This window comes from Bos grunniens, chromosome 12 (assembly GCF_055505025.1).
Source record: "Bos grunniens cultivar Pamir isolate PY7600 chromosome 12, Bosgru_T2T1.0, whole genome shotgun sequence".
Classification (NCBI taxonomy): Eukaryota; Metazoa; Chordata; class Mammalia; order Artiodactyla; family Bovidae; genus Bos; species Bos grunniens.
In genome coordinates this window covers 83,505,701-83,528,654 of record NC_141176.1, presented here as the reverse complement: position 1 = coordinate 83,528,654, position 22,954 = coordinate 83,505,701, and the positions used below count along the sequence as shown (strand labels likewise).

The 22,954-nt window shown below is 51.7% G+C and overlaps 3 protein-coding genes across 63 annotated transcripts in view; 1 reads left to right on the top strand and 2 right to left on the bottom strand.

The window, feature by feature from the left end:
- The window catches only part of GGACT (gamma-glutamylamine cyclotransferase), a 49,431-nt gene extending 35,502 nt beyond the window's left edge, over nt 1-13,929 (top strand). For all 16 annotated transcript variants that reach the window (XM_086330495.1, XM_086330509.1, XM_086330508.1 and 13 more), the window contains 3 exons: nt 2,886-2,936; nt 12,452-12,605; nt 12,961-13,929. In XM_086330495.1, coding sequence (XP_086186621.1) covers nt 12,541-12,605; nt 12,961-13,402 — 507 coding nt within the window. In that variant the 5' untranslated portion in view covers nt 2,886-2,936; nt 12,452-12,540 and the 3' untranslated portion in view covers nt 13,403-13,929. The remainder of the gene's footprint in view (nt 1-2,885; nt 2,937-12,451; nt 12,606-12,960) is intronic.
- LOC147362011 (uncharacterized) lies at nt 7,626-11,869 on the bottom strand. Of its 5 annotated transcripts, XM_086330514.1 has the most exons (5): nt 11,506-11,869; nt 10,835-11,042; nt 9,867-9,958; nt 9,031-9,163; nt 7,626-8,566 (listed from the first exon to the last, which is right to left on the bottom strand). In XM_086330514.1, coding segments are annotated over exons 1-5 (669 nt in total). In that variant the 5' UTR covers nt 11,741-11,869; the 3' UTR covers nt 7,626-8,565. The 5 variants fall into 5 exon arrangements, with proteins under 5 accessions (XP_086186640.1, XP_086186641.1, XP_086186636.1 ...); XM_086330515.1 differs by lacking the exon at nt 9,867-9,958 and having other exon boundaries at nt 11,506-11,867; XM_086330513.1 differs by lacking the exon at nt 7,626-8,566 and having other exon boundaries at nt 8,821-9,163; nt 11,506-11,867.
- A 1,163-nt stretch (nt 13,930-15,092) lies between the features above and the next one.
- PCCA (propionyl-CoA carboxylase subunit alpha) overlaps nt 15,093-22,954 on the bottom strand; it is a 420,374-nt gene continuing 412,512 nt past the window's right edge. For 28 of the 42 annotated variants that reach the window (XR_015138440.1, XR_015138442.1, XM_086330472.1 and 25 more), the window contains 2 exons: nt 18,551-18,628; nt 15,093-15,437 (listed from right to left, as the gene is read on the bottom strand). Coding sequence is in view for 39 of the 42 variants with exons in the window: in XM_086330472.1 (XP_086186598.1) it covers nt 15,369-15,437; nt 18,551-18,628 (147 nt within the window). In the remaining 3 variants the exon portion in view is untranslated. Of the gene's footprint in view, nt 15,908-18,550; nt 18,629-22,954 lie in introns of all 42 variants that reach the window. The other 14 variants (XR_015138441.1, XM_086330459.1, XM_086330467.1 and 11 more) reach the window with 1 other exon arrangement.

Here is a 22,954-nt window from a genome sequence, read left to right as displayed (position 1 = left end):
CTGCCTTCGGCCCCCGGTGCTGGAGCAGAGACCGAGGACGGGGACCAGGGTCTCTGCGGGTCGCCCTGCCCTCCCTGTGGGTTCGTGTGGGTGGTCGGCCTGTTCGGGAGGGCCCGTGGAAGGAAGGGGCGGTGGGGGGGAGGTAGGGTTTGCTTGCTGGTGTTGGCCTGAACACTGTGCCTCCTTCCTGCGTTCAGCGCGGCTTCTGCCTGGAAGGGACAGGCGTCCTCTCCTGGCTGACCTGGCGTGGATGTGAGACTCCGCCTCGGCCTCGCTCAGCCTCCTCGCGGGCCCACCAGGACTCTGCTCCTGGGGCGGTCGAGGACGCCGTGAGCCGCCGGGGCTGCGCGGAGCTGCTCTGCGGGCCAGAAGGCGGCAAAGTGCCGCCCCGGGCTTCTCTCACGCAGCACAGGTTCAGAGCAGATCGTTAACGATTCCAGGACAGGGGCCCTGCACGTGCTGGGCCCCGGCAGGCTGCCTGGTGGGTGCCCCGTGCCTGGGAAACGCCGGCGTGTGCCGGAGGGCTGAGGGCGGAAGTGGAGCCTGGCCGGCGCCCCCGGGGCTGGGCGCTGGGCTTGTCCCGAGTCTGGGTGGGAGGCCCCGAGAGGGCACCTGGCACAGCCTCCGCAGGGCAGGCAGGAGGGGCTTCCTGGGGGTCCGGCTGCAGGCGGGACAGGCGTGGGAGCCCTCCTGGCGCAGGTCCTCAGCCCCTGCCCTCCCCAAGGACTCGGGCTCTGACCCCGCAGCTCCTCCGGCCTGGGGCGCTCCCCAGGTGAGGGGCCACCTCGTCTCCCCGGTGGTCCGTGTTTCAGAGATGGCAACGGTGGCCGTTACAGTGGCGTGGCATTAAGTTTCCTCAGGAACGTCTGGCGTGGGCAGAGCAGGACGGCGGCCAGGCCGCACTGGGAGGCCCCGAGGGGCGAGGGGACCCGGGGAGGCTCAGAACCTGCGGGGCGACCGCGAGTGGGGACCAGCCTGCTGACCCCAGAGGCGCCGTGCCCGCCAATGCGGGCGCCGTCAGGAAGCCGCTTTGCTGTCACGTGCCCGGGGCCTCCGGCGGCGGCAGCAGGAAGCCCTGGGCCGTCGTGAGGGAAGCAGGCGAGGAGGGGCATCAAAGCGGCCGCAGGGCCCGGGAGGGGCGGCCCGAGCCGGGGCAGAGGTCGAGCGGCTTGTTTTCCCACCTGTTTCCTACAGCCCGAGGGACTTCTGAGGGATTTCCGTGTAACGAGCAGACACTCGGGCGTCTCTCAGGGGAGAGGAATGTTAGAGGGGGGAGGCGGTGCCCGTACAAGGAGACGAGCCCTCCAGAGAGCACACGTCACACACGCGTGTGACAGGGCCGCGGCCGCGCCGGGCCCAGGCGTCGCCTCGCGTGGCTGAAGCAGGTCCTGGGTCACGGGCCTGGTGGGAGCCGCGTGTGACGCACGAGGTCGACCGAGGAGAGCTGAGGACACGGCCGCGGGGGAGGCCGCGGCGAGTGGCCGTCCCCAGGCTGGTCCTGCGCCCAGCCGGCCATGGCAGAGCCGCTTCGCCTAACTGTGCGACCCAAGCCGGTCGTTGCTCCTGCCTTTTCTAGCGCGGTCTAATCTAACCCTGACGGCAGGCAGTTGGGCGCTGTTCATGGCTTAAGGATTTATCACTTAGAGAAAAGAGTAAGATCTCCGTGTCCTCGTTTCTAACTCTTTAGCATTGCCTTGTGTCATAAAATATTAATCCTGCATGAATATTTTGTAGAGACGCCTCTTTTGTAGAGGTGGTTTTCATGTTAGACGCTGGTGCCCATTTACACCCTTTTGCAGTCTAAGGAGAGTTAAATATTAGCCCTTTTCTATTTGGTTCACCTGGCATGTGTGTTTCTAAATGTGGTCCCAGTGTGTACAACAGTTCTAATTCGTAAACCAGATTAAACTCTTAAATGAAATCCTGCCTTTTTACACTCTTGCCACCAGGTGGCTAAGAAAAAATATTAAGCAGGGAAAAAACCAACGATTATGCGGAGGACTCATAATTACTTTCAATTTCTGCTTCAGCAATGAAACAGGAAACTCTAGATGGACTGTGTTTCAGTAAGAAAACTGCTGAATAAGTGACAGGCATTTCAAGTAGTGCCAGACCAGATGGACATTTCCATGAGTGTTTTTGTTTTCTTAAAGATTGACAATGTTAAACTCACCAAATTTTGCTGAAGTGAAACTTTTTGAGACTCTCTCTGAGCCTGTTCCACCTCTGGGCTGACCCCTGGACGTCCACATTATTCCTGACCTGTTGGACTTGAGACAAGGGTTTGGCTTTTGGGCTTCAGGATTCCCGAGGGGAGGGTGACTAAGTCCTGATCACAGCAGGGCCTCCCGGTCCAGGCTTTAAACATCAGTAACGTTGTCTACAGAAACACTGCGTGAGTTCATTTAGAATCCGCTCTAAAACCCGAAAGTAAGATACACCAAGTTGGATGTTAACTCCTTTGTGTCCCTTTTCATTGATTCTTTATATTAACGGTAAAACACTAGAGGGAAATCTATGCGTGGGGGGTGGTGACACAACAGGGTAGAAACCCCTTCAGGCTTCTCTTCAGGAATACATCTATTAAAGACAGCACCCAACCCCCCACCCCACACCGCTACAGCATCCCGGCCGTGGCCTTGTCCAGTGAAAACACAACCCCACCAGTTGCTCACCAGTCCTCCTGTGGCCGCTCAACTTCCGTGCCTCCACTTTGCCCTTCGGTGCTCTAATTTATTAACTTTGACAAGTAACCTCTTGGTTGTACAGGATTTTATTCGCAATTCATTTTTCTGATTCAAAGTGAACATGAGTGCCTTAATCCTCTAATGGGAATTAATTGCTTGTTTCAGTGCTTAACTCTGATCCTTTCTCAATCCCCACAGGGACAAGGCTCTTCCTGAAGGCTGTGTGTTGTTCAAAACACAATCAGAAAGGTAATGATGTTTTTCTTGTGAAGGGAGCCAGAAATGCACAATATTAATTTTTTTATTACATAAGTGGTAGTCTTAATATAGGATGTAATTCAGTAGATAAAATGTAGAGAATTATAATCCGTTCATTCTATCAGGCTACAGTATTTCCTAGAAAAGAAGGTTAACTTTTTATTGCCAGGTTTTCTTTTATGGAAATAAGCCAGCCTCTTCTGCAGAAGAAAGTTACTGAACTGATTTTCTACAGAGTTGGAATCAACACACTGGCCTACCCATGATCATTTCTATGTAATGTCACCTTCCCAGGTATTTGCCTTGGCTCTGCAAAATTAAGGTCATGACTAATGCTTGATTCCCCTCTCCCATTTATTATGTAGAATATTCTTTTCTGTTTCATTTGTAAGGGGCTTCCTTGATAAGAATATAAGCTAGCAGATGTGTAAGATCTTGCTATAGGAAGCAGTTGGGATGGAGAACTTAGGTGGGAATACAGTCACAGGGAAGAGGGGATTAACCTTCGCTGAGTCCCAAGGCCTGGCACAGTCAGGAGAGATTGGCTCTTAGGGAGACAGGAATGAATGCAGTTTTCAACAATAGGCACAGATGCTCAGAAAGTTTAGCATGCCCAGAGGCCCACATGTGCTAGGTGACGGAGGGGGAGTTTGATTCAGGCCCGCCCCTGTGCCACAGCGCCCTTCAATGGGCCGACCTGGGAGCGCCTCTTTCACGTTAGAGATGAACAGTCTTCAGTTGCTCTGGAAAAGCCCAAATGGCTCACTGCCTATGTTATTTACTGAACCAAGTCCTTACACTTTATCCAAGACTCCGACCCTAACCCAGGGCCGTGGAAGGAGCTACGTGGCAGGAGGAGAACGGGGTGGGAGACACAGGGATGTGCCTCCGACAGAAGGCAGCGTCCCCTTCCGTCGTGGCACTGCCACCCCTCCGACACTGGCCCAGGGGGTGGTGCTCAGGAGGGGCCCAGCGTGCTCCTGACCGGTGGATCGCAGGCGTGTTCTGAGGTAGCCCTGCAGCGGCTGGGAGGACCTGCCCATGTAATAGTCTCTGACGTGTTCTCCTGGCCGTGACCCTCACAGCAGCCCTTGGCAATCAGCTGAACATGATGGACAAAGACCAGAGCACAGGGCAACAAGGAACTCGAAAGAGAAAAACTAAACCCAAAGCTAGCAGAGAAAGGAAATAGTAAAGGTTAGAACAGACATGAATAGAGAAAAATCAATGAAACCAAGAGCTGGTTTTCTTAAAAGAGCAAAAAACTGACAATCGTTTAGCTAGATTAAGAAAAAAAGAGACGATATAAATCAGAATGAAAGCGAGAACATTACAACCCATTTTACAGAAATGAAAAGGATTGTAAGAGAATACTTATGAACAATTGTATGGCAACAAACTGGTAACCTAAATGGATAAATTCCTAGAAACATGCACCTCACTAAGACTGGAATCATGTTATTAGCAAGGAGATCAACTTCGTAATCAAGAATCCCTCCACAATGAAAATACGAACCAGAGGCTTCACTGTTGAATTCTGCCAAACATGCAAAGAGAATCAGCACCAGTTCTCCTCAAACTCTTCCCAAAAATTTAAGAGGGAACACTTCCAAACTCATTTAGTGAGGTTAGCACTACCCTGATAACCAATGCCAGAAAAAGACACTATATGAAAAACACAAACCAATATCTCTGATGAAAATTGATGCAAAAATTTGAAACAAAATACTAACAGAGAATTCAGTGACACATTAAAAGGATTATATACCATGACCAAGTGGGATTTACTCGTGGAATGCAATGATGGTTCAACGTATGAAAATCAGTCAGTATACACTGAAGTCCGATGTATACTACATTAACGGGATGAAGGGGAAAAACACTATCTCAACTGATACAGAAAATCATGTGACAAGATTCAACACTACCTCATGGCAAAAGCATTTAATTAGGAATAGAAAGAAACTAATTACACCATCCTAATAAAGGCCGTGTATGATAAGCCCACAGCTAACATCAAACTTAATGGTGAAAAAGCTTTTCTCTAAGATCAGGAACAAGACAGGGATGTTTGCTTTTACCACTTACTTTTAGTATCGTGATAAAAGAAAAAATAATTATAGACATCCAAATTAGAAAGGAAGAAATGGAATTCTCTCTGTTCACATGATCTTATATAGAAAATCCTAACATTTCCACAAGAAAATTAAGTTGCAGAATAAAACCAGTACACAAAAATCAGTTGCATTTGTATATACTAACAATGAACACTCTCCCCCCAAATTTTACACTTACGATTACATAAAAAGAATAAAATACTTAGAAATAAATGTAACCAAGGAGGTGAAAGACTTGTACACTGAAAACTACAAAACATTATTAAAGGAAATCAAATAATTGGAAAGACATCTCATCTTCATGGATTACGACTTAAATTATTAAGATGTCAGTACTACCTAAACAGATTTAATGTTCTTGTCAAAATTTCCAAATAGTATTTTTCTTTCAGAAATAGAAAAATCCCTCCTGAAATTCATATGGAATTTCAATGAACTGCAAAAGAGCAAAGCAATCTAGAGGAAAAAACAAAGTTGGAGGTCTCATATGTCCTGATTCCAAAACATACTTCAAAGCTACAGCGATCAAAATAGCATCATACTGACACTAAGACAAATTCAGTTGAACACAGTGAAAAGTGAAAGTGAAAGTCGCTCAGTCGTGTCCCAACTCTTTGTGACCCCATGAACTGTACAGTCCATGGAATTCTCCAGGCCGGAATACTGGAGTGGGTAGCCTATCCCTTCTTGGATGGATCTTCCCAACCCAGTTATAGAACAGGGGTCTCCGGCATTACAGGTGGATTCTTTACCAACTGAGCTATCAGGGAAGCCTTATTGAACACAATAGAGAACCTAGAAATAAATCCTTAGATGTATGGTCAAATGATTTTTTGACAAAGGTGGAAAGACCAATGGGGAGAAAGACAGTTTTTTACAACTGTTGGAAAACTGGGTATCTATATGCAAAAGAATGAAGCTGAACCCCTACTTTATCTACACGATACACAAAGATTAACTCAAAATAGCTCAGTCTTCAACATAACAACTAAAACTATAAAACTCAGGAGAAGATACAGAACAGGAGCTTTATGACACTGGGCTTGGCAGGGGTTTCTTGGCTATGACACCAGAACTACAGGCAATAAAAGCAGAAGTTGGGTGACATCAGAATGTAAACTATGTGCAGCAAAATCCACAATCAGCAGAGCAGAAAGGCAGCCTGGGAAACAGGAGAAGATACTTACACATCGCATGTCCAATAAAAGGTCAATATTCAGAAGCTCCAGGTAACTCCTATGTCTCAACAATGGAAAACAATCTGATTAAAAACCAGGCAAAGGACTTGAATAAACATTTCTCCAAAGAAGATATATGGCCAACATGAAAAGATGTTTAAAATCACTAATCATTACAGAAATGCAAATTAAAACCCACAATGAAGCAAAGTGAAAAGACAACCCACAGCATGGGAGAAAACATTTGCAAATGAAGAAATCAATAAGGGATTAATCTCCAAAATACACCAATATCAAAAAACAAAAATAGGCAGAAAACATACATTTCTCCAAAGATGACATACAGGTGACTGAAAAGCACATGAAAAGATGCTCAACATCACTAGTTATTAGAGAAATGTGAGTTAAAACTATAATGAGGTTATCACCTCACACCAGTCAGTATGGCCATCATCAAAAAGTATACAAACAGTAAATGCTAGAGGGCGTGGAGAAAAGGGACGCCTCCTCTGCTGCTGGTGGACTGTACACTGGTGCCGCAACCATGGAGAACAGTAGGGAGGGTCCTTAAAAACGAAACAGGACTACCACATAATCAACAGTCCCACTGCTGGGCGTACATCTGGAGAAAACTAATTCAAAAAGATACTCGCACCCCAGTGTTCACTGCAGTACTATTTACAGTAGCCAAGACATATAAGCAACCCAAATGTCCCCTTGACAGGAATGGATGAAGATATGTGTGTGTGTATAAATATATGGAATATTAATTATAAAGAACGAAATAATACCACTGTAAGCAATATGAATGGACCTAGAGATTATCATACTAAGACAGACAAATATATGATGTCACTCATGTGGACTCTAAAATATTATACAAATGAACTTATTTACAAAACAGAAACAGACTTTCAAGGTTTGAAAATAAACCTGTGTTTACCAAAGGGGAAACTTGGGGAGGGTGATAAATTATAAACACAGGATTAACACATACTACTATATAGAAAATAGATAACCAACAAGGATCTACTTGTAGCACAGGGAACTCTACTCAACATTCTGTACTCATCTATATGAGTGAAGAATCTGAAAAAGGATGAATAGATGAATAACTGAATCACTTTGCTATACACCTGAAACACTGTAAATCAATTATAGTCCAATAAAAATTTTTAAAAATCCTTAATGAGATACACCTCACACCCTTTAGGAAGACCACTATTTAAAAGAGAAAGAGAAAGGGAGGGAGGAGGAAGAAAGTACCAAGCAGTGGTGAGCCTGCGGAGACCCCGGCAGCCTTGTGTGCTGTAGGTGGGAGCATAAGATGGTGCAACTGCTATGCAACACAGTACAGAGGTCCCTCCAAAGAATTAAACATAGAATTACCATATGATCCAGCAGCATGTTTCCAGGTATATATCCAAACATTGAAAATAGGATTTTGTAGAGATCTGCATACCCATGTTTATGGCAGTATCATTTGCAATCGCGACGAGGTAGAAGGAACCCAAACATCCATTGACAGGTGGACGAACAAAATGTGGCAGATGCATGAGTATCATTCAGCCTTAATTTAGGAAGGAAGTTCTGACACACACTCCAGCATGGATGAACCCTGGACGCTGTGCCAAGTGAAAGAAGCCAGCCACAAAAAGGTGTTTCTCTTAAACGTGGTACCTCCTGCAGTCAAGATTCATGGAAACAAAAAGTAGCGTGGAGTCGCCAGGAAGGAGAACGGGACTTACTTTTACAAGAGGGGAAGTTCTGGAGACGCCTACCAGCGGAGGTGGTACAGCAGTGTGACTGTACCTAGTGCTCCTGAACGGCACACTAGAAATGGTTAAGATGGTACATTTCACATTTTGTGTGTTGTACAGTCTTTTTAAATCTAGAAATCAATTCCTTCTCTATGTTTCCTCTATGTTGGGGAGTAGGGGGCGGGGGGAGAAGAGTCTAGAGAAGTAGCGTTCCTTATGAACGCCTGCTGCCACTGCAGAGCCTGAATCCTTCCGAGGCTGGACCTGACGGGTCACCCAGGCATCCAGCACACCTGGGCCCAGTTCCTGGTGCTGACCCGGAGCCCCCACCTGAGCCGCCTGTGTTCCCTCGAGTGTTCAACAGGGAGGACACCTCCTCTTGCGGGGTCGATGCAGCTGTGCACGCAGACATCCAGGCTCTTCACGCAGGGCCCGCAGAGCCCCAGCACCGCTGCGAACGTGGCCAGCCCTCCTCAGCACACTGTCCTCTGTCGTCTCTCTGACCAGACCTTCTTGCCCTCCCTCCTCCTGGGTGAAATATTCCTTTTCTCACTTTGTGGTTGAATCTGAGTCATGAAAACCGGGAGCAGCCTGTGCTGAGAACCTGCTCTGTCCTGGCGCCTCCCCGCTGTCCCTCCGCAGCCCAGGCCGCTTCCAGCACTATGGTTCCAGACCGCCCCCGCCCCACGCACAGCAGCCAGAGGACCCTGCAGGCCACCCCTGCCGCCCCGCCCCTACTCCAGGGGCGCTCTCTGCTCCCTCTGGCTCCTCTGTTTGAAGCTGCCTGTTAACACGTCTGTCTCCCCTTGGCCTTCTCACCGGGCAGGCTGTGTCTCGTGTGTCCCTGGGCTCAGCCCGGGGCCTCAGCAGCAGTGCCCTCTCCCGCGGCCGCTGCCTCTGGTCCCCTGCTCGGGCCTGGCAGAAGCGAGGTCCCCACCACCAGCCTCTCTGGTGCCCACTGTTGCTGCATCACTGGCTTTCTCCTGGCGACCTTGGTGACATACCCTGTACCCTGATAAACTCTTCTTACCAGCCCTCCTTGCAAGCAGCCACTGCTTCCTTCCTGTCCACCCCCAGGGCCTGTGATGGAGGGCCGGGTGGTGCAGCAGCAGGAACAGGTTCCTTTACCCTTGCTTTGTCCCCAGATGCCAATGCCGTGACCCCTAAAGACAAATGATGGGAGAGGGGACGCAATTCTGGAAGACAGCTCAGTGACAAGTGGTGGCTGACAGCACCTGGGGCCCGGAAACCTAAGTGCCTGCAGGGAGCCAGCCGACCAGGGCCTTGGACACGAGCCGGGGAGGACAAGGCCGGGGGTGGGGGTGGGGGCAGTCCACGCAGGGAGCAGAGACCCTCATCACCCCTCTCCCCAGCAGGGGGAAGGGTACGTTATGGTCTAGAGAAGCTTGGTAGTGAGGGGACCAGGCACAGCTGAGGGCGTGGTTGAGGGGGTGCCCTGAAGACCAGGAGGGTGGGAAAGGCCACCAACTCGGGGATTCAGTGGTTAGCCAGGCCCCCCGCCAGCCACCACCCCCAACAGCTTCCTATAGGGTGTCTTACTTTTCAACCTGAAAGGCCAGCCAAGGAGTATTGAGATGTTTGAAGGAACCCTCTCAAAGAAACAAAAGAGGAATTTTGGAGAAGGAGCAGCAATACAGGGAAAGATAAAAACTTAAAGAAATTCACAGTAATTACTATCTTCCCAAGGAGGAGAGATGGTATTATGCTGAGAAAGAAACAGTAAGATAATGACATGAGGGAACAAGAAAAAGATCCTGAAGATAAATATGATGATAAAATAGTTTTAAAAATAATAGAAGTACTGGAAGGTAAAGTAGACTACAAAGAGACAAGTGGGAGATTCACCCAGGTTATGCACCATCTGAGCTCTGGAGATGCAGGAAGGAAGGGGAGGGATGAAGGGTCCTGGCATCTGCGATGAGTCTTCAGATGGAGATCTGTGGCACAACGAATGGAAAAAACCCGCACGGAGGGTCCTCACTATGGGACCTCACAGTCCACAGGAGAGAAGACCACCCTAGAAGCCTCCCGAGAGAAGAGCCTGATTCTGTACAAAGGACTGTGGGTCCCAACCGCCCTGGACGGCTCAGCATGAGTTTGGGACATCAGAAGACAAAGAAGAGATGCCTTTAGAGTTCTGAAGGCAATTATTTCTAGAATTCTCATCCTCAGTTCAGTCACTCAGTCATGTCTGACTCTTTGCGACCCCAAGGACTGCAGCATGCCAGGCCTCCCTGTCCATCACCAATTCCCGGAGTTTATTCAAACTCATGTCCATTGAGTCGGTAATGCCATCCAACTGTCTCATCCTCTGTTCTCACCCTACGTACACTATTAATTGAGGCTGGTAAAGAAGAAGCTTCAATCAAATGAGGGAGTTAACCAAGAGGGGGCCGTGGGACCTAGGGATGGGGCTCTGAGAGAAGCCTGGGGAGCCCAGGGCACCACAGACCCAGGCCGGGGCAGGAGGGACACGGAGCCACAGCCCCAGTGAAGAACAGAGGTGACGGGTGGTCAGGGTGGAAAGGATTCTTATGGTGCTTCCAGAAATCATGAGGCCGAAGGACTGTCAGAAACTTGAGCAAAGCACAAAAAAAGAAGAAGAAAAAAATAGCTGAAACAATTTTTAATTCCAAGAAAAACAAAAAGTTGTCCAAGAAAGGAAATTAATCATAGTACACTCTGTGCTTTATCTGAGAGCAGTGTTTACATACTTGTGATGCTGAACTGAATATGGACTTGACCAAAGTCTGTGATGTGAGCCCTGCTGGAGGAGTGGGGCTGAGTGACAGGCGCATTTAATGCAGACTTACCGAGCATGCGATGTCAACTGCTGCGCCTTCACTGCAGTCCCCCGAGGCGGGTGGCTGACACGACTTCCTGACAGTCCAGGAAACTGAGGCCCAGAGAGGTGACGCAGTTTGCTTAAGGTCACACAGCTGTTAAGTGGCAGAGCCAGGATTTCAACTCCGGCAGCCTGGTTCCAAAGTCTGTCCTTTAAACTAACACTGTGCTCACCTGCTTTGGGGTAGGAAGGCAGACGGTTTAAAACGTCAGGAAGCCACGGTACAACCAACAATATGGAGATATTAATAAACAGCAAATGCAACAGTTGGGAAGCTTAACCGGGTCTCTGCAAGGGAGTGGGAATGGGTAGAGATTTTATTTTTCTTGTAAACTTATTTAACTTCACTTTATGGACACATTGGGCTTCCCTTGTGGCTCAGCTGGTAAAGAACCCACCTGCAATGTGGGTGACCTGGGTTTGATCCCTGGGATGGAAGAGCCCCTGGAGAAGGGAAAGGCTACCCACTCCTGTATTCTGGCCTGGAGAATTCCATAGACTGTATAGTCCGTGGGGTCGCAAAGAGTCGGACACGACTAAATAACTTTAATCAAAGGGAAGGGACCCTAGAGCCCAAGGGCTAAGAGGAGCAGCCCCCTGCCGGCCAGTCCCAGCTGTGTGACCCCAGTCCTCACCGACCTGGACTCGGCCCCGAAGGACGGGGTGGTTTCCAGTGCCCTTGCGGCTCTTCTCGTTCTGTGGTCACCAGGAGGAGCCAGGAGAGAGCAAGCCGGGCCAAGGGGGGCCGGAGGGGCGGGGTCACCTGGAAACGGGGGGTGAGGGCCTGCTGGGGCCCCGGGGACAGGCTGGTGCGGGCCGGGCTGCGGGCTACTAGGGTTCTGGGGGATGGTCTGGCAAGGGTGGGAGCGTTCATCTGGGTTCGACCTGGAGCTGCTACTGCAGATTGTGCTGGAAGGCGGGTCTGGGTGGTCCTCCTGCCGCCCCTCCCTACCGCCCCCAACTCCCCGCCCCCCCCCCCGCCTTGGTCCTCCCCAAGTACGCCACCCCCTCCCCGTCCCCTCAGCAGTAGAGTGCCTGTGTCCCCTCTCCCCTGTACCCCGAGTCCAGGTTCTCATTCACACCCCGACTTTCAAACCCGTGCAGCCGCCCCCGACGCCAGCCTGGCCTCCCTGCGCCATCTGGAGCTGAGCTCCGTCAGGTCTCTGCCGTGCACAAGGCAGGTGGCTGAGGCTGCAGGGAGGACGAGTGGGCAGCCGTGTTTGCCCGCGGGCTCTGCCCATCCACCGCAGACACCCTGAAGAGATGGGGCGAGGCCCGGAGCCCTAGACCGGCTCCTGTTTGCTGGGAAGAAAGCCCCGTCCTGCTTGTTCAGTGTGACTTCCCCAAGGGCCTCCCAGCCACATGGCTGGTGGCAGGGCCCACCTGGCACATCGGGACTGAGTCCTGCAGTGTTTGGCGGGTTGGGGGCGAGCGGGTCGTCGAGGTGCCAGCCTCAGAGGAGGGGCCCGGTCACTGAACTTCCCCATTTCTGCGTGAGTCCCTTATGCCCGATCACTTTTGGTCTATTATGTAATGGAGTCGGCCCAGATCCAGGAGCAGGTAAATACGTACCTTCTCATTGCAGCCGAGGCCACTGTGCTGAGTCCCAGGCCGGCATCCTTAACCTTGGGGGCCCTTAAGAAGGAAGGAACACTGAGAGGTGTGGTTAACGTCATGCCCGGGCCAGAATGTAAATGGAGTACTACTGAAACCGGAGCTCCCTGTGGTACCGATGACAGGTGATTATTACATACAGGTGTACATACACATACATGCATGTGCCGTGTATATACCCCTGTAGATGTATGTGCAAATAAGCACAGCACATACATATCTCCGTCTATATGTGTGTGTGTATATGTCTGCTTATCATTATTTGTTTTTCTGTAATATTTGTGTCAAGTCCTTTTATTGAAAACTAACTTCAGGAAACTGCAGCCCTACGCGGCCTGAGCCCCAAACATCCTGTCTCCTCCCAAAGTCTGGTCTCAAAGCTGGCCCTGCCTCCCGGACCCTGTCCGTGAAGGGCGGCCGCTGGGGAGCGGGGCCGGCTGCACCCACCCGTGACCTGTCCGCCGTCCCCTCTGCCCGCAGCTCCGGCCGCCTGGCCCCCGTGTTCGTGTACGGGACGCTGAAGACGGGCCAGCCCAACCACCGGGTCCTGCTGGACGGTGCCCATGGGCGCGCGGCCTTCCGGGGCCGGGCCCGCACGCTGGAGCCCTACCCGCTGGTGATCGCGGGTGAGCACAACATCCCGCGGCTGCTGAACCTGCCGGGCCGCGGACACCGTGTGTTCGGTGAGGTCTACGAGGTGGACGAACGGATGCTGCGCTTCCTGGACGAGTTCGAGAGCTGCCCCGACATGTACCAGCGCACCCGCCTGCACGTGGCCCTGGAGGGCGCACGCGTGCCCCTGGAGTGCTTCGTCTACACCACGGCTACCTACCCGCCAGAGTGGGTCCACCTGCCGTACCTTGACGATTACGACTCGCAGGGGAAGCACGGGCTCCGCTACAACCCGCGGGAAAACAGATGAGCCCAGCGGGCGAGGGAGGCCGGGGACCAGCCCAGAAGGGCCACGCTCGCTGAACGAGGGCACGATAACACCCCTGGAAACCGGTACTTGAAACAAACACTCGATCTGTCGGGGGTGGGCGGGGGAGAACACCTCTTTTTCAGTGGCAGCCGATTTCCCAAATAATTTGGAGGTACTGATAACAAGGCTGTTCCTGAAATCTGTCTCACTATGCTGCTTTCTTGCTTGCTGCTTAAAGAGCATCTTGGGTTTGAATGTACTGGATGAGAAAAACTCAGGACTTTAATTCCCCTAAATGACATTTGAAAACTCATGTTATCATGCTTTTCTGATTATGCTGGGTTTTTCTTTTTCCTTGCTCTGCTTTGCTTTAATCTGAAGATAACATTTAAAATGAGTATCAAGCCTGTGTGACTGCTAGATTTTAACAGCCCTGCTGTATTCATCCTGACCTGTAGCACTGAGAAAAGAAAAAATTTTAAGCTGATTTAAGACATCTCAATGTAATAAAAGAACCTCAAGAAACACATGCTGTATTTTAGAGTTCTTTTCAATATATATGACACCATTCTTTATAATTTTTTAGATCAAGCTTATACAGAGATGATTAAAGATCATATCAAGTGAGAAACTGAATATAAAGTACTGGCGCTGCTGCCGGCCCTCTCTCTGAGTCCGTCTGGTGGTCTAGCAGACGACCTCCTGGTCTAGCACAATAACAAGCACGCACTTGCTGGCAGGGCAGCTGAACAGCCCGATTTCAGAGAGGCTCACTGGGGCCCTGCCCCAGAAGGGAGAGGGGGACGAGCTTTTCAGAGAAGCAGCAACGCATTAGTAATTTGTTCTTCAGGCCTGACAAAAAGCTTGGCTTCCAAATACAAACAGCACTTAAAATAATTTTAGCACAGCACGAAGTACCAATTACTACCCACCTCCATCTGATACTCTGTCAGGGTGGCCTCAAGGCCGTGCACGACTCTGCCTCTGCTCACTCACCAGCAAGTAGGAAGTGCATCCTGAGAATTCCAGACCCTGATGAAGATGCAGCTGCTGGTCTGGGTAGCCTCGTTCTCCGTCGGGAGAGCTTGCTCACGCGTCGACTTAATAGTAGACTGAGATGGCTTACTGCATCTGCTTCAGAAGCATGACTGTTATTTTTAACCCTTTTTTCGTAATTGGAAACTCGCTTCACAAAAACACAACAAAGGCGAGGATGGGAATCTGTTGCTGGGTTCTGCAGCCCCACCACCACCACTGGGCCCTGGGAACCCTGACTGGCGCCCATGCTGGTGCCCTGGGAGGGTTGGGGGGTCACACCTGCAGGCTCAGGGGACCCACACTCACTGGCAGACCACCATGAATGCTGTCTGGGCTTCCGGAGATCATGACCAGCCAACCACAAGCGGGGCTCGGGGCCTCAAGATCATGACCAGCCAACCACAAGCGGGGCTCAGGGCCTCAAGATCATGACCAGCCAACCACAAGCGGGACTCAGGGCCTCAAGCAGGATGAAGCAGGTAATGAGATTACAAGGTGGCAAACGCTCATTTAATGAAACTGAAGGCAAAGAACTGGGATTTATATACATTTTTAAAAAGCATCCTGATGAAATGCTGGTATTTCAAAGCGCACTGGCACAGCCCATAGCCTCTTCTGTACACTGTCTTCATGCAAAAAAAGGGCAAACTAGTATTAGACAGGTGCTGTTTTATTGATTTCATTTGGGCACTAGGAAATCTCACAGCAGAAGTACAAATCATATGTACCAGTATTTATATCAATAAAAATTTCCATTGCTGATTTTTTTGGCAGAACGTTGGTTTTGACTATATGTAGAGTAAATATGACCATGTAAAATCTGCCGCACAGGGGTGTTCCTGCCGAATGCCTGAATAAATTGAGTGTGAAAGAATAATAATACAAATGGCTAATTAAATTGGGTGATGACTGAAAGGCTATAAATACTTCATTCCAGTTCCACGAGCAGGTCTCCTTCTCCAACTGTGTCTCCAGCTTTACAATGTACCGATTTCACCTTGAATTTAAAAAAGAAAAAAAAAGAAGAGGGAAGATAAAGAATTACTAAGCAAACCAGGAAGAAGCAGTCTTGTCCGGTTCTGGAAGGGAAGGTGCAGCCGGGCAGGCGCTGGAGTGCAGGCAGGAGGCTGGCGGCGGGGGCCCGTCGAGGGGACCTCACTGAGGGCGTCCTCGTGTGGTGGGGCTGGCCCTCGCCCCTCCTTATCCTTTCGGCTCCTAGAAGCCGCTGCTCCCCGTGTTGCTGCGGTCCTCTGCACCCGGTGCCCCAGGGTCGAGACCGGCGGGATGACGCTGGGTGAGTCTCTGCCCCCACCTCCGGTCTCTCACAGGTTCAGGTTTGGAGAAATGCTCCCTCACGGTTAATGGTAGGAAAAAAGAAAACCAAAACCAAACCCCACACACAATTATCCAAGAGTCAGAACGGGTATTAATCAACAGCAGAAGCGCCCGGGCCTGATCCGAAGCGTCCTGTGAAGGGAAATGAAGTTCTCAGAACGGGGGCCAAACCCTATGGCTTCCACGACATCACCTCCGTGCCCCGATTTCTCCTGATTTCAGTCAGCTTTTGCTTTCCCAAATTTGTGTTCACAGTTAAAACTAGAGACAGCCCACTTGACTTGGCGGTTCTTGCCTGGACGTGAGAATGAATTAGGTTAGAAGTAGGCATGAGGTTAGAACTCACTGGCCGTCTGGGCAAGTGGCAAAATGGCCAGAGCTGTGGGTTGGGTGCCCTGGCCTTCCGTGGTGAGAGTGGCCTTCATCCCGAGTTCCAGCCTGGGCCTCTCGGGAAGAAGAGAACCTACGTAGCGACACTTGGAAGGCCTCGTTCCACGGGGCTGTTTGCAATGAAGTGGCTGCTTTTTTTCAATAACCTCAGATATGCAGGTGACACCACCCTTATGGCAGAAAGCGAAGAACTAAAGAGCCTCTTGATGAAAGAAGAGACTGAAAAAACTGCCTTAAAGCTCAACATTCAGAAAACTAAGATCATGGCATCCAGTCCCATCACTTCATGGGAAATAGATGTGGAAACAGTGGAAACGGTGACAGACTTTATTTTCTTGGGCTCCAAAATCATGGCAGATCATGACTGCAGCTATGAAATTAAAAGACACTTGCTCCTTGGAAGAAAAGCTCTGACCAACCTAAACAGCTTATTAAAACGCAGAGACATTACTTTGCCAACAAAGGTCCGTCTAGTCAAGGCTATGGTTTTTCCAGTAGTCATGTATGGATGTGAGAGTTGGACTGTAAAGAAAGCTGAGAGCCGAACAATTGATGCTTTTGAACTGTGGTGTTGGAGAAGACTCTTGAGAGTCCCTTGGACTGCAAGGAGATCCAACCAGTCCATTCTGAAGGAGATCAGTCCTGGGTGTTCATTGGAAGGACTGATGCTGAAGCTGAAACTGCAGTACTTTGGCCACCTCACGTGAAGAGCTGACTCATTTGAAAAGACCCTGATGCTGGCAGGGATTGAGGGCAGGAGGAGAAGGGGATGACAGAGGATGAGATGGTTGGATGGCACCACCGACTCAATGGACATGAGTTTGAGCAAGCTCCAGGAGTTGGTGATGGACAGGGAGGCCTGGCGTGCTGCAGTCCATGGGGTCACAAAGAGTCGGACATGAGTGAACGACTAAACTGAACTGGCTGCTTTCTAAGGTCTGGAGCCTCTGGTGTTTTGACGGGCGGTGTCCATCATAATGCTGTGACTCCAGAGTAGAGGGCCTGCTTCCACTGTGAACCGGGCCCCGGGAGGAAAACTGGCCTCTCAGAGCAAGAACCACCAGCCCCACGCAGGCTCGGGCCCGCTCCTCCGCCCTGGGGGGCAGGACTGAGCGGACAGGGCAGGGCTAACGTGCAGGTTTATCTAGAGCCCCTCAGCACCCTGACGGCAGCTGGGACTCCCTGTGAGACTCTGGGCCCTGAAGACATCAACCACGTGCATGGACAGGCTCCTGGCTCCCTGAGGGAGCTAAGGCCACATTCATTTTAGGATCAGATCCCCAACCTGGCACACTAGCCCTTGGCATGCATCAGACACATATTCTGGGTCCCCCAAATGAGGTCAGGTTCTCATCACGAAGGGAAATCTCGTGACAACAATGCAGCGTAAATGTCAACTAATCCCAAGGAACGCACAAAACAATTTTTACAGGAGCACAAACCAACACGTTCTCGTTCACTTCTTAGAAAGGAATCAGGTATGGCAAGCAGGATTCCCCTGGAGCTCAGATCGCACCAGTCTCTTCTCCCTAAACTGGGAGGAGACTGGGAGCGGTTGTTCGAGGCCCCCTCCAGCTGGGCCTGGTGCCAGGCCTCTGTCCTCCTGGCTGGGGTGGGACTGGGCGTCCCCCTTGGCCTGGTCCCTGAACACGGGTTTCACTTGCTCTGCGGGAGGCAGACAGAGGCCGTGTCTGACGCCAACTCCACGGGCAGCCGACAGCACCTCTCTGCCAGGACACCCACTGTGCCCGAGGCTCCAGCGCCCTTTCTGGGAGTGACCACAGCGCAGAACACGGCCAGTCTACACTGCTGTCCCCACACACAAGCCACGCCTCGCTCCACTGTGCGGTGCTTCCAAAGCAAAACACCCTTCAGGAAAGCATCATTCTGCTACAAACGGTGCCTTTCAAGTCAGGAAGAATGATGAAGTTATGCTTAAAAGGACTTTTCTATCTTCTTCGACAGAAAGTACATTTAAGAAGTTTTACTTTTCACAAATCTCAGTAATACATGTCTCTCCTTTGCTCCCCTCCCTGAATCATGAAGTCCCACGTGTGTATGTGGCCTTTCAGCTCCTCTTGATCTAAAACTGAATTGTTCTCTTTGTGGGGAAATGATCTGGAAGAGTTGCATTAATTTCTGCAGTCTCTCAAAACCATCTCCTGCTGGGTCACCTACGTCTCAGATAACTCACTGCCTCTAAGACAGACGTAAACATTAAAAATTAAAGACCCCTTAATTTGAAAGACATTAAGGTGAAGAACAACTGTTCTTCAACCCACCCCCTCCCGCACCGGGAGTCGCACAGACTCTCCCAGGCCCGACGTCTAGGACTCCAAGGTGGAGGCTCCGCTTGCCGTCAAGGTGCGGCCCTTGGGGACGTACCTTGCCAGTCTTCCCGGCCGTCATACTGTTCTGCATCTTCATGGCTTCAATCACACAGATTTCCTGACCTTCTGCTACCTGGAAAACGCACAAAGAGTGGGCAGGCGTGTGAAAAGCATTCGAATTTCGCAACAACGTTCAAGAGGGAGGCTGTTGAGAGAGTCTTCGTCAAAGCTCTGAAATACAATCTCAACGGCAGCAAGAATCTCTTAGTACTTGGGAATTCCCTGGTGGTCCAGGGGTTACCATTCTGCGCTTTCACTGCCAAGGACCCTGGGTTCCATCCCTGGTCAGGGAACTAAGATCCCACAAGCCATGCAGCCAAAAAAACAAACAAAAGTAGCCTCTGATACTTTATATTCCAAGCACATCTTTGGGGGACCGCAGACAAAGGCCCTTCCCTTGTTAAGTTGTCATCTGAAAACCATCCCTGACAACTGGAGGTTTTGGATGCTGCTGGTGGGGCCTTCCCCGGGGAACCTCTGAATCAACTTCTGCCAAAGAGATGTGGCAGAAACAGAATGTCTTCCGCTTAATCTAAGTGTCCAGAATTAGCACATGTCTACAGACAGAAAGACCTGTGGTTTCCAGCGGCGGGGAGGGGAGTGCATGCGGATGGGTACAGGGTTCTTCTGGGGGTGACGAAGCGTTCTAAGGTTGACTATGGTGACGGCCACACGATTGTGTGAAGAGACCAAACGACTGAGGTGCACACCTTACCGGGTGATTGCATTGTATGTGAACTTCGTCCTGGTAAAGCTGTTATCAAAAGGCAGGCTTTCTGTCTGGAGCCCTGGGAACCAGAGCCAAGCATCCAGGTCACAGGGACACCGTCCCAGCCTTTGCAAGACAAGCAGGTGGCTCCCGGGAGGGAGTCACTCCTCCAGGGAATGACCCCTAGCGCCCTGTCCCCTCCTTGCAAGGGGCACTGACTGTTGTTTGCCAGTGGGTGTGGGGGAAATCCAGGCAGGGCTGCCATATAAACCCCTGGGGCTCAACCTGGCCCTCCCACCCAGGCCTCAGGGTGAACAAGGGCCCTTCTGGGTCTTCTTTCTCTTGACGGGACAGTACCAGGAGCCAGGCTACATTCTCCTCGTCTCTTTGTGGAAAGAGCCCACCGTCTTCAAAATGAGAGAGCTGAACCTTCCGGGGCACCCGGCTCTCTGGGGGGCTGCTGGATGCCGGCGCCCATCCCGCGCGGCAGAAATGCCTGAGAATGTTCCTTCCCCGAAACCCCCTGACGATCTCCGAGCCCCCGCGGCCCTCCCCCCCGCCACCCCACCCCCGAGCCCGCGCGGCCCCCCGCGCGGCACAGGCTGTCTCGCTGGCACCGGTGCTGCCTGAGCCCGCGTGCTCCTCTCCTCTGCCGGTCGGGCGGCGGACTGCTGCTTCCTGGCACGGGAAATGTGGGAGGAGAGGGGATGCCAAGCTTGGTGGCTGGCACGGAGGCTGGAAAGCCAGGCGGACACGCGGTGCCCGCGGCCCTCCGTGACCCACCAGCGCCTGCCTTCCAGAGAGCCGAGAGCCGACTGCGGGGTCCGTCCTCACCACGTGGGGGGTGTCAGAACGGCCAGCCCGAGAGGCGACACCTCAGAGCCTTTTTCTCTCTTTTCAGAGGCAGGAGGAACCCGGCGAGATGGGAGGAGCCCCGCTCGCATGCCCAGCGGGCCCAGACCACGGCTCTCAGAGGCAGCGCGTCCAGGGCTGGCAGCACACGGCAGCATTCCCATCCAGGACGCGCGTTCCGCCCTCAGGGCCTGCGGAACTTTCTGGAAAGTGGATCTGAAATTCGGCAATGGAAGTTCCGTCTAAAAAATTGTGATGGGTTCTCCACCTCCGGGCTCCGGGAGCTCCTTCCTCACAGAGGGAGCCGCGGGCGCTTGCATAGCACCCTCGCCCAGCTGAGCTTCCTCGCTGGTGTCTGAGTGCCTAGAGCCCGCCTCTCTGTCCTCAGCCCCACGGGCATCTCTCGGAGGGCACCAGCGTGCCCCTCCGGCAGCTGCTTGGCACTGCCGGCCAGACAGAGCCCCTCACCGCTGCTCTACAGGATCTTCCAGAAAGTGAACTCGCGGTTAATGTGACTGTGAAAAAGACACGAATGAACCTGGGAGATTTCCGGTGGTCACCCAGGGGGCGGAGCCCAGACTGCCCACGACGATGCCCAGAAGAAACGCGTAGAAGGGCGGGGCGAGGACTGGCCACAGCCCCAGTCCAGCTCAAGCCGGCTACGCTGGAGGTGCAAGCAGAGCCTTGAAGCCTGGCGGCAGTGGAGATGGCCAGAAGCTTCTGGGACTCCAGTGACCTGCCGGTCCCAGCAGCTCTGTGTGCCAGCAGCCAAGGAGGGGACGTACAGGCAGCTGCGAGGGGTGGGTCCCCAATCACACACCAGAAAAACACAACCTCTGATCCAGCAGAGATGCTCGGGAGAGGTGGGCAGGTCCCCTAGCGAGAACCACGCCTTCTCCCAGGTCGTGTCTCTCGATCGACTATGAAAAAGAAACCAATGAACCTGGGAGGTTTCCAATGGTCACCCAGGGGGCAGAGACCAGACTGACAAGGACGCCCAGAAGAGTTGCTTAGAAGGGCTTCAGAGAAAGTGCCCGCGGATCGGAGTGCCGCCCTGCCTCGGGGCCCTCCAGACTCCCTCTTTCTTCTCATCCTGTCTGCGCTCCCTCCTTCTTCCCCCACCTCTGCTGGTCTCGACTTGTGTCATCTGGTGGAACTTTAATTCATGTCTCCTTCTGCGCTCACTCATTCACGCACAACAATCTGCTCTGTGGTTTGCTTTCTGCTCCTTGGTCCCTAAAAGAGGAAAAAAACTCTGGGATAAGTTGTTCCCTGATGCTCCACCAAACAGTGAGACGCGGTGCGGTCAGCAGAATCGTGTTATGCACGCACGCACGCATGGCACGCAACCGTCTAGACGCCCGTGAACCTGACCTAAATTCACGCTATTTCATCCCTCACCACTCTGAGGCAGGGAAGCGAACACAGTACAGGCCGGATGTCAAAGAACAGACCGGGGCTGGGACTGTGGCTACTCCCCCGACCTTGGGGGCCCACGGGGTCCAGCGCCAACAATCACCCGGGCGGTAGGACACAGGCCTCAACAATCTGGAAGCTTCCTTGTCCAGGGTGTCCTTTCCTTGTCCAGGGGTGCCTTCCTTGTGCCTTCCTTGTCCAGGGGTGCCTTTCCCCCTCCCCTCCCCGACCTCCAGGAGCAATGGAACACCGCCCACATCTCCCCCCTGTGCTCGGAAAGCCGGCTTTAAGCTGGCTGAGCAGAGAGGGCGCTCGACGGCCGAGTCTCCACCCGACAGCGCGCACGCGGGGCCAGGGCCACCGCGGGGTTTGCGGGCGCACACTTCCCCGACACGCCGGTGGATCATCTGATAACAGACTTAGTGATTGTGACAGGACGTCTCCAATGTCGGGCTTACAAAATGGTCACAAGCCTCATGCAAGTCTTTTTGATAAACCTACTCAGCCTGATGTACTTGGCCGCTCCCTGTCTAATTGGTGTAAAGTTTGGAGGTCTGAATCCCGTATCTTTCATCCGGCTTATTGCGTCCTCTCCTTTGACACGGGGTCAGGGTTCACATTCGCATCCGATTATCAGAGCGCACTCATTAGGCGGGAGCCTGCCTTGCTCCGAAATGAGTAAGCCGCGGAGAAACCTCGGCCCATTTACTCGGCAGATTTTAACATGTTTGGGAGGCCTGAATGTCACCCAGCACCGCTCTGGGCTGAAGAGTTTCAGACATCTCCAGCTGATGATTAATTGTGAGTGATGGGAAATAAAATCCAGTAAAGCCAGCTGCTTGCCATGGTCGGCAAAATGACTCTAATGGATATAGGCTGCCAATTTTCCAGTTTTACTGGCAAGTCTTCCAAGTGTAATTAAGGGAAGTTATAAATGATATGGAAATCTATCAAGTTCCATTTATTTTCAGAGGACTCTTTCCCCAGAGACTTTTATCTTCAAGCTTATAGTCGGCTTTGTTGTGCTAATGATTTAAACCACTTCTTATTTCTGATTAAAGCCCCCAATATCCTTCCACCGGGTTTGCTTTACTCCTTCCCCAGAGACAAAAGACACAGAATCTTCTCCAGCACGTGTCCCTCTGGGACACTGCTCTGGCCTGAACGCATTTGGCAACTTGTATCGTTCCAATTGCAAAGGCAAGGAGAAAGCTCCAAGAAGGTGCAGTGGGAGAAAGAGAGGAGAAACAGGGGAGAAAGAGCTCCTCCAAACATAAAAGGAAGCTCCCTCCCGCAACCCCAAGTCCAGACTTGAAAGCTGCGCTCAGGACCAGACATTCATCAGAAGGTGCTGTAGCTCACTAATGTTATTTGATTTGGAATAAAAGCATGAAAATGATGGCAAAGGCCTAAAATTGGAGA

What these genes read in the sequence shown, in the direction of transcription:
- LOC147362011 (XM_086330510.1), bottom strand. Translation starts at nt 11,740, where the DNA reads ATGAACGCTCCCACCCTTGCCAGACCATCCCCCAGAACCCTAGTAGCC. An exon ending in TCCTTCGGGGCCGAGTCCAG is followed by an intron (nt 11,043 to 11,505) that starts GTCGGTGAGGAC and finishes CCTACCCCAAAG; the next exon opens with CAGGTGAGCACAGTGTTAGT. An exon ending in CAGTTGACATCGCATGCTCG is followed by an intron (nt 9,164 to 10,834) that starts GTAAGTCTGCAT and finishes ATTTGTCTTTAG; the next exon opens with GGGTCACGGCATTGGCATCT.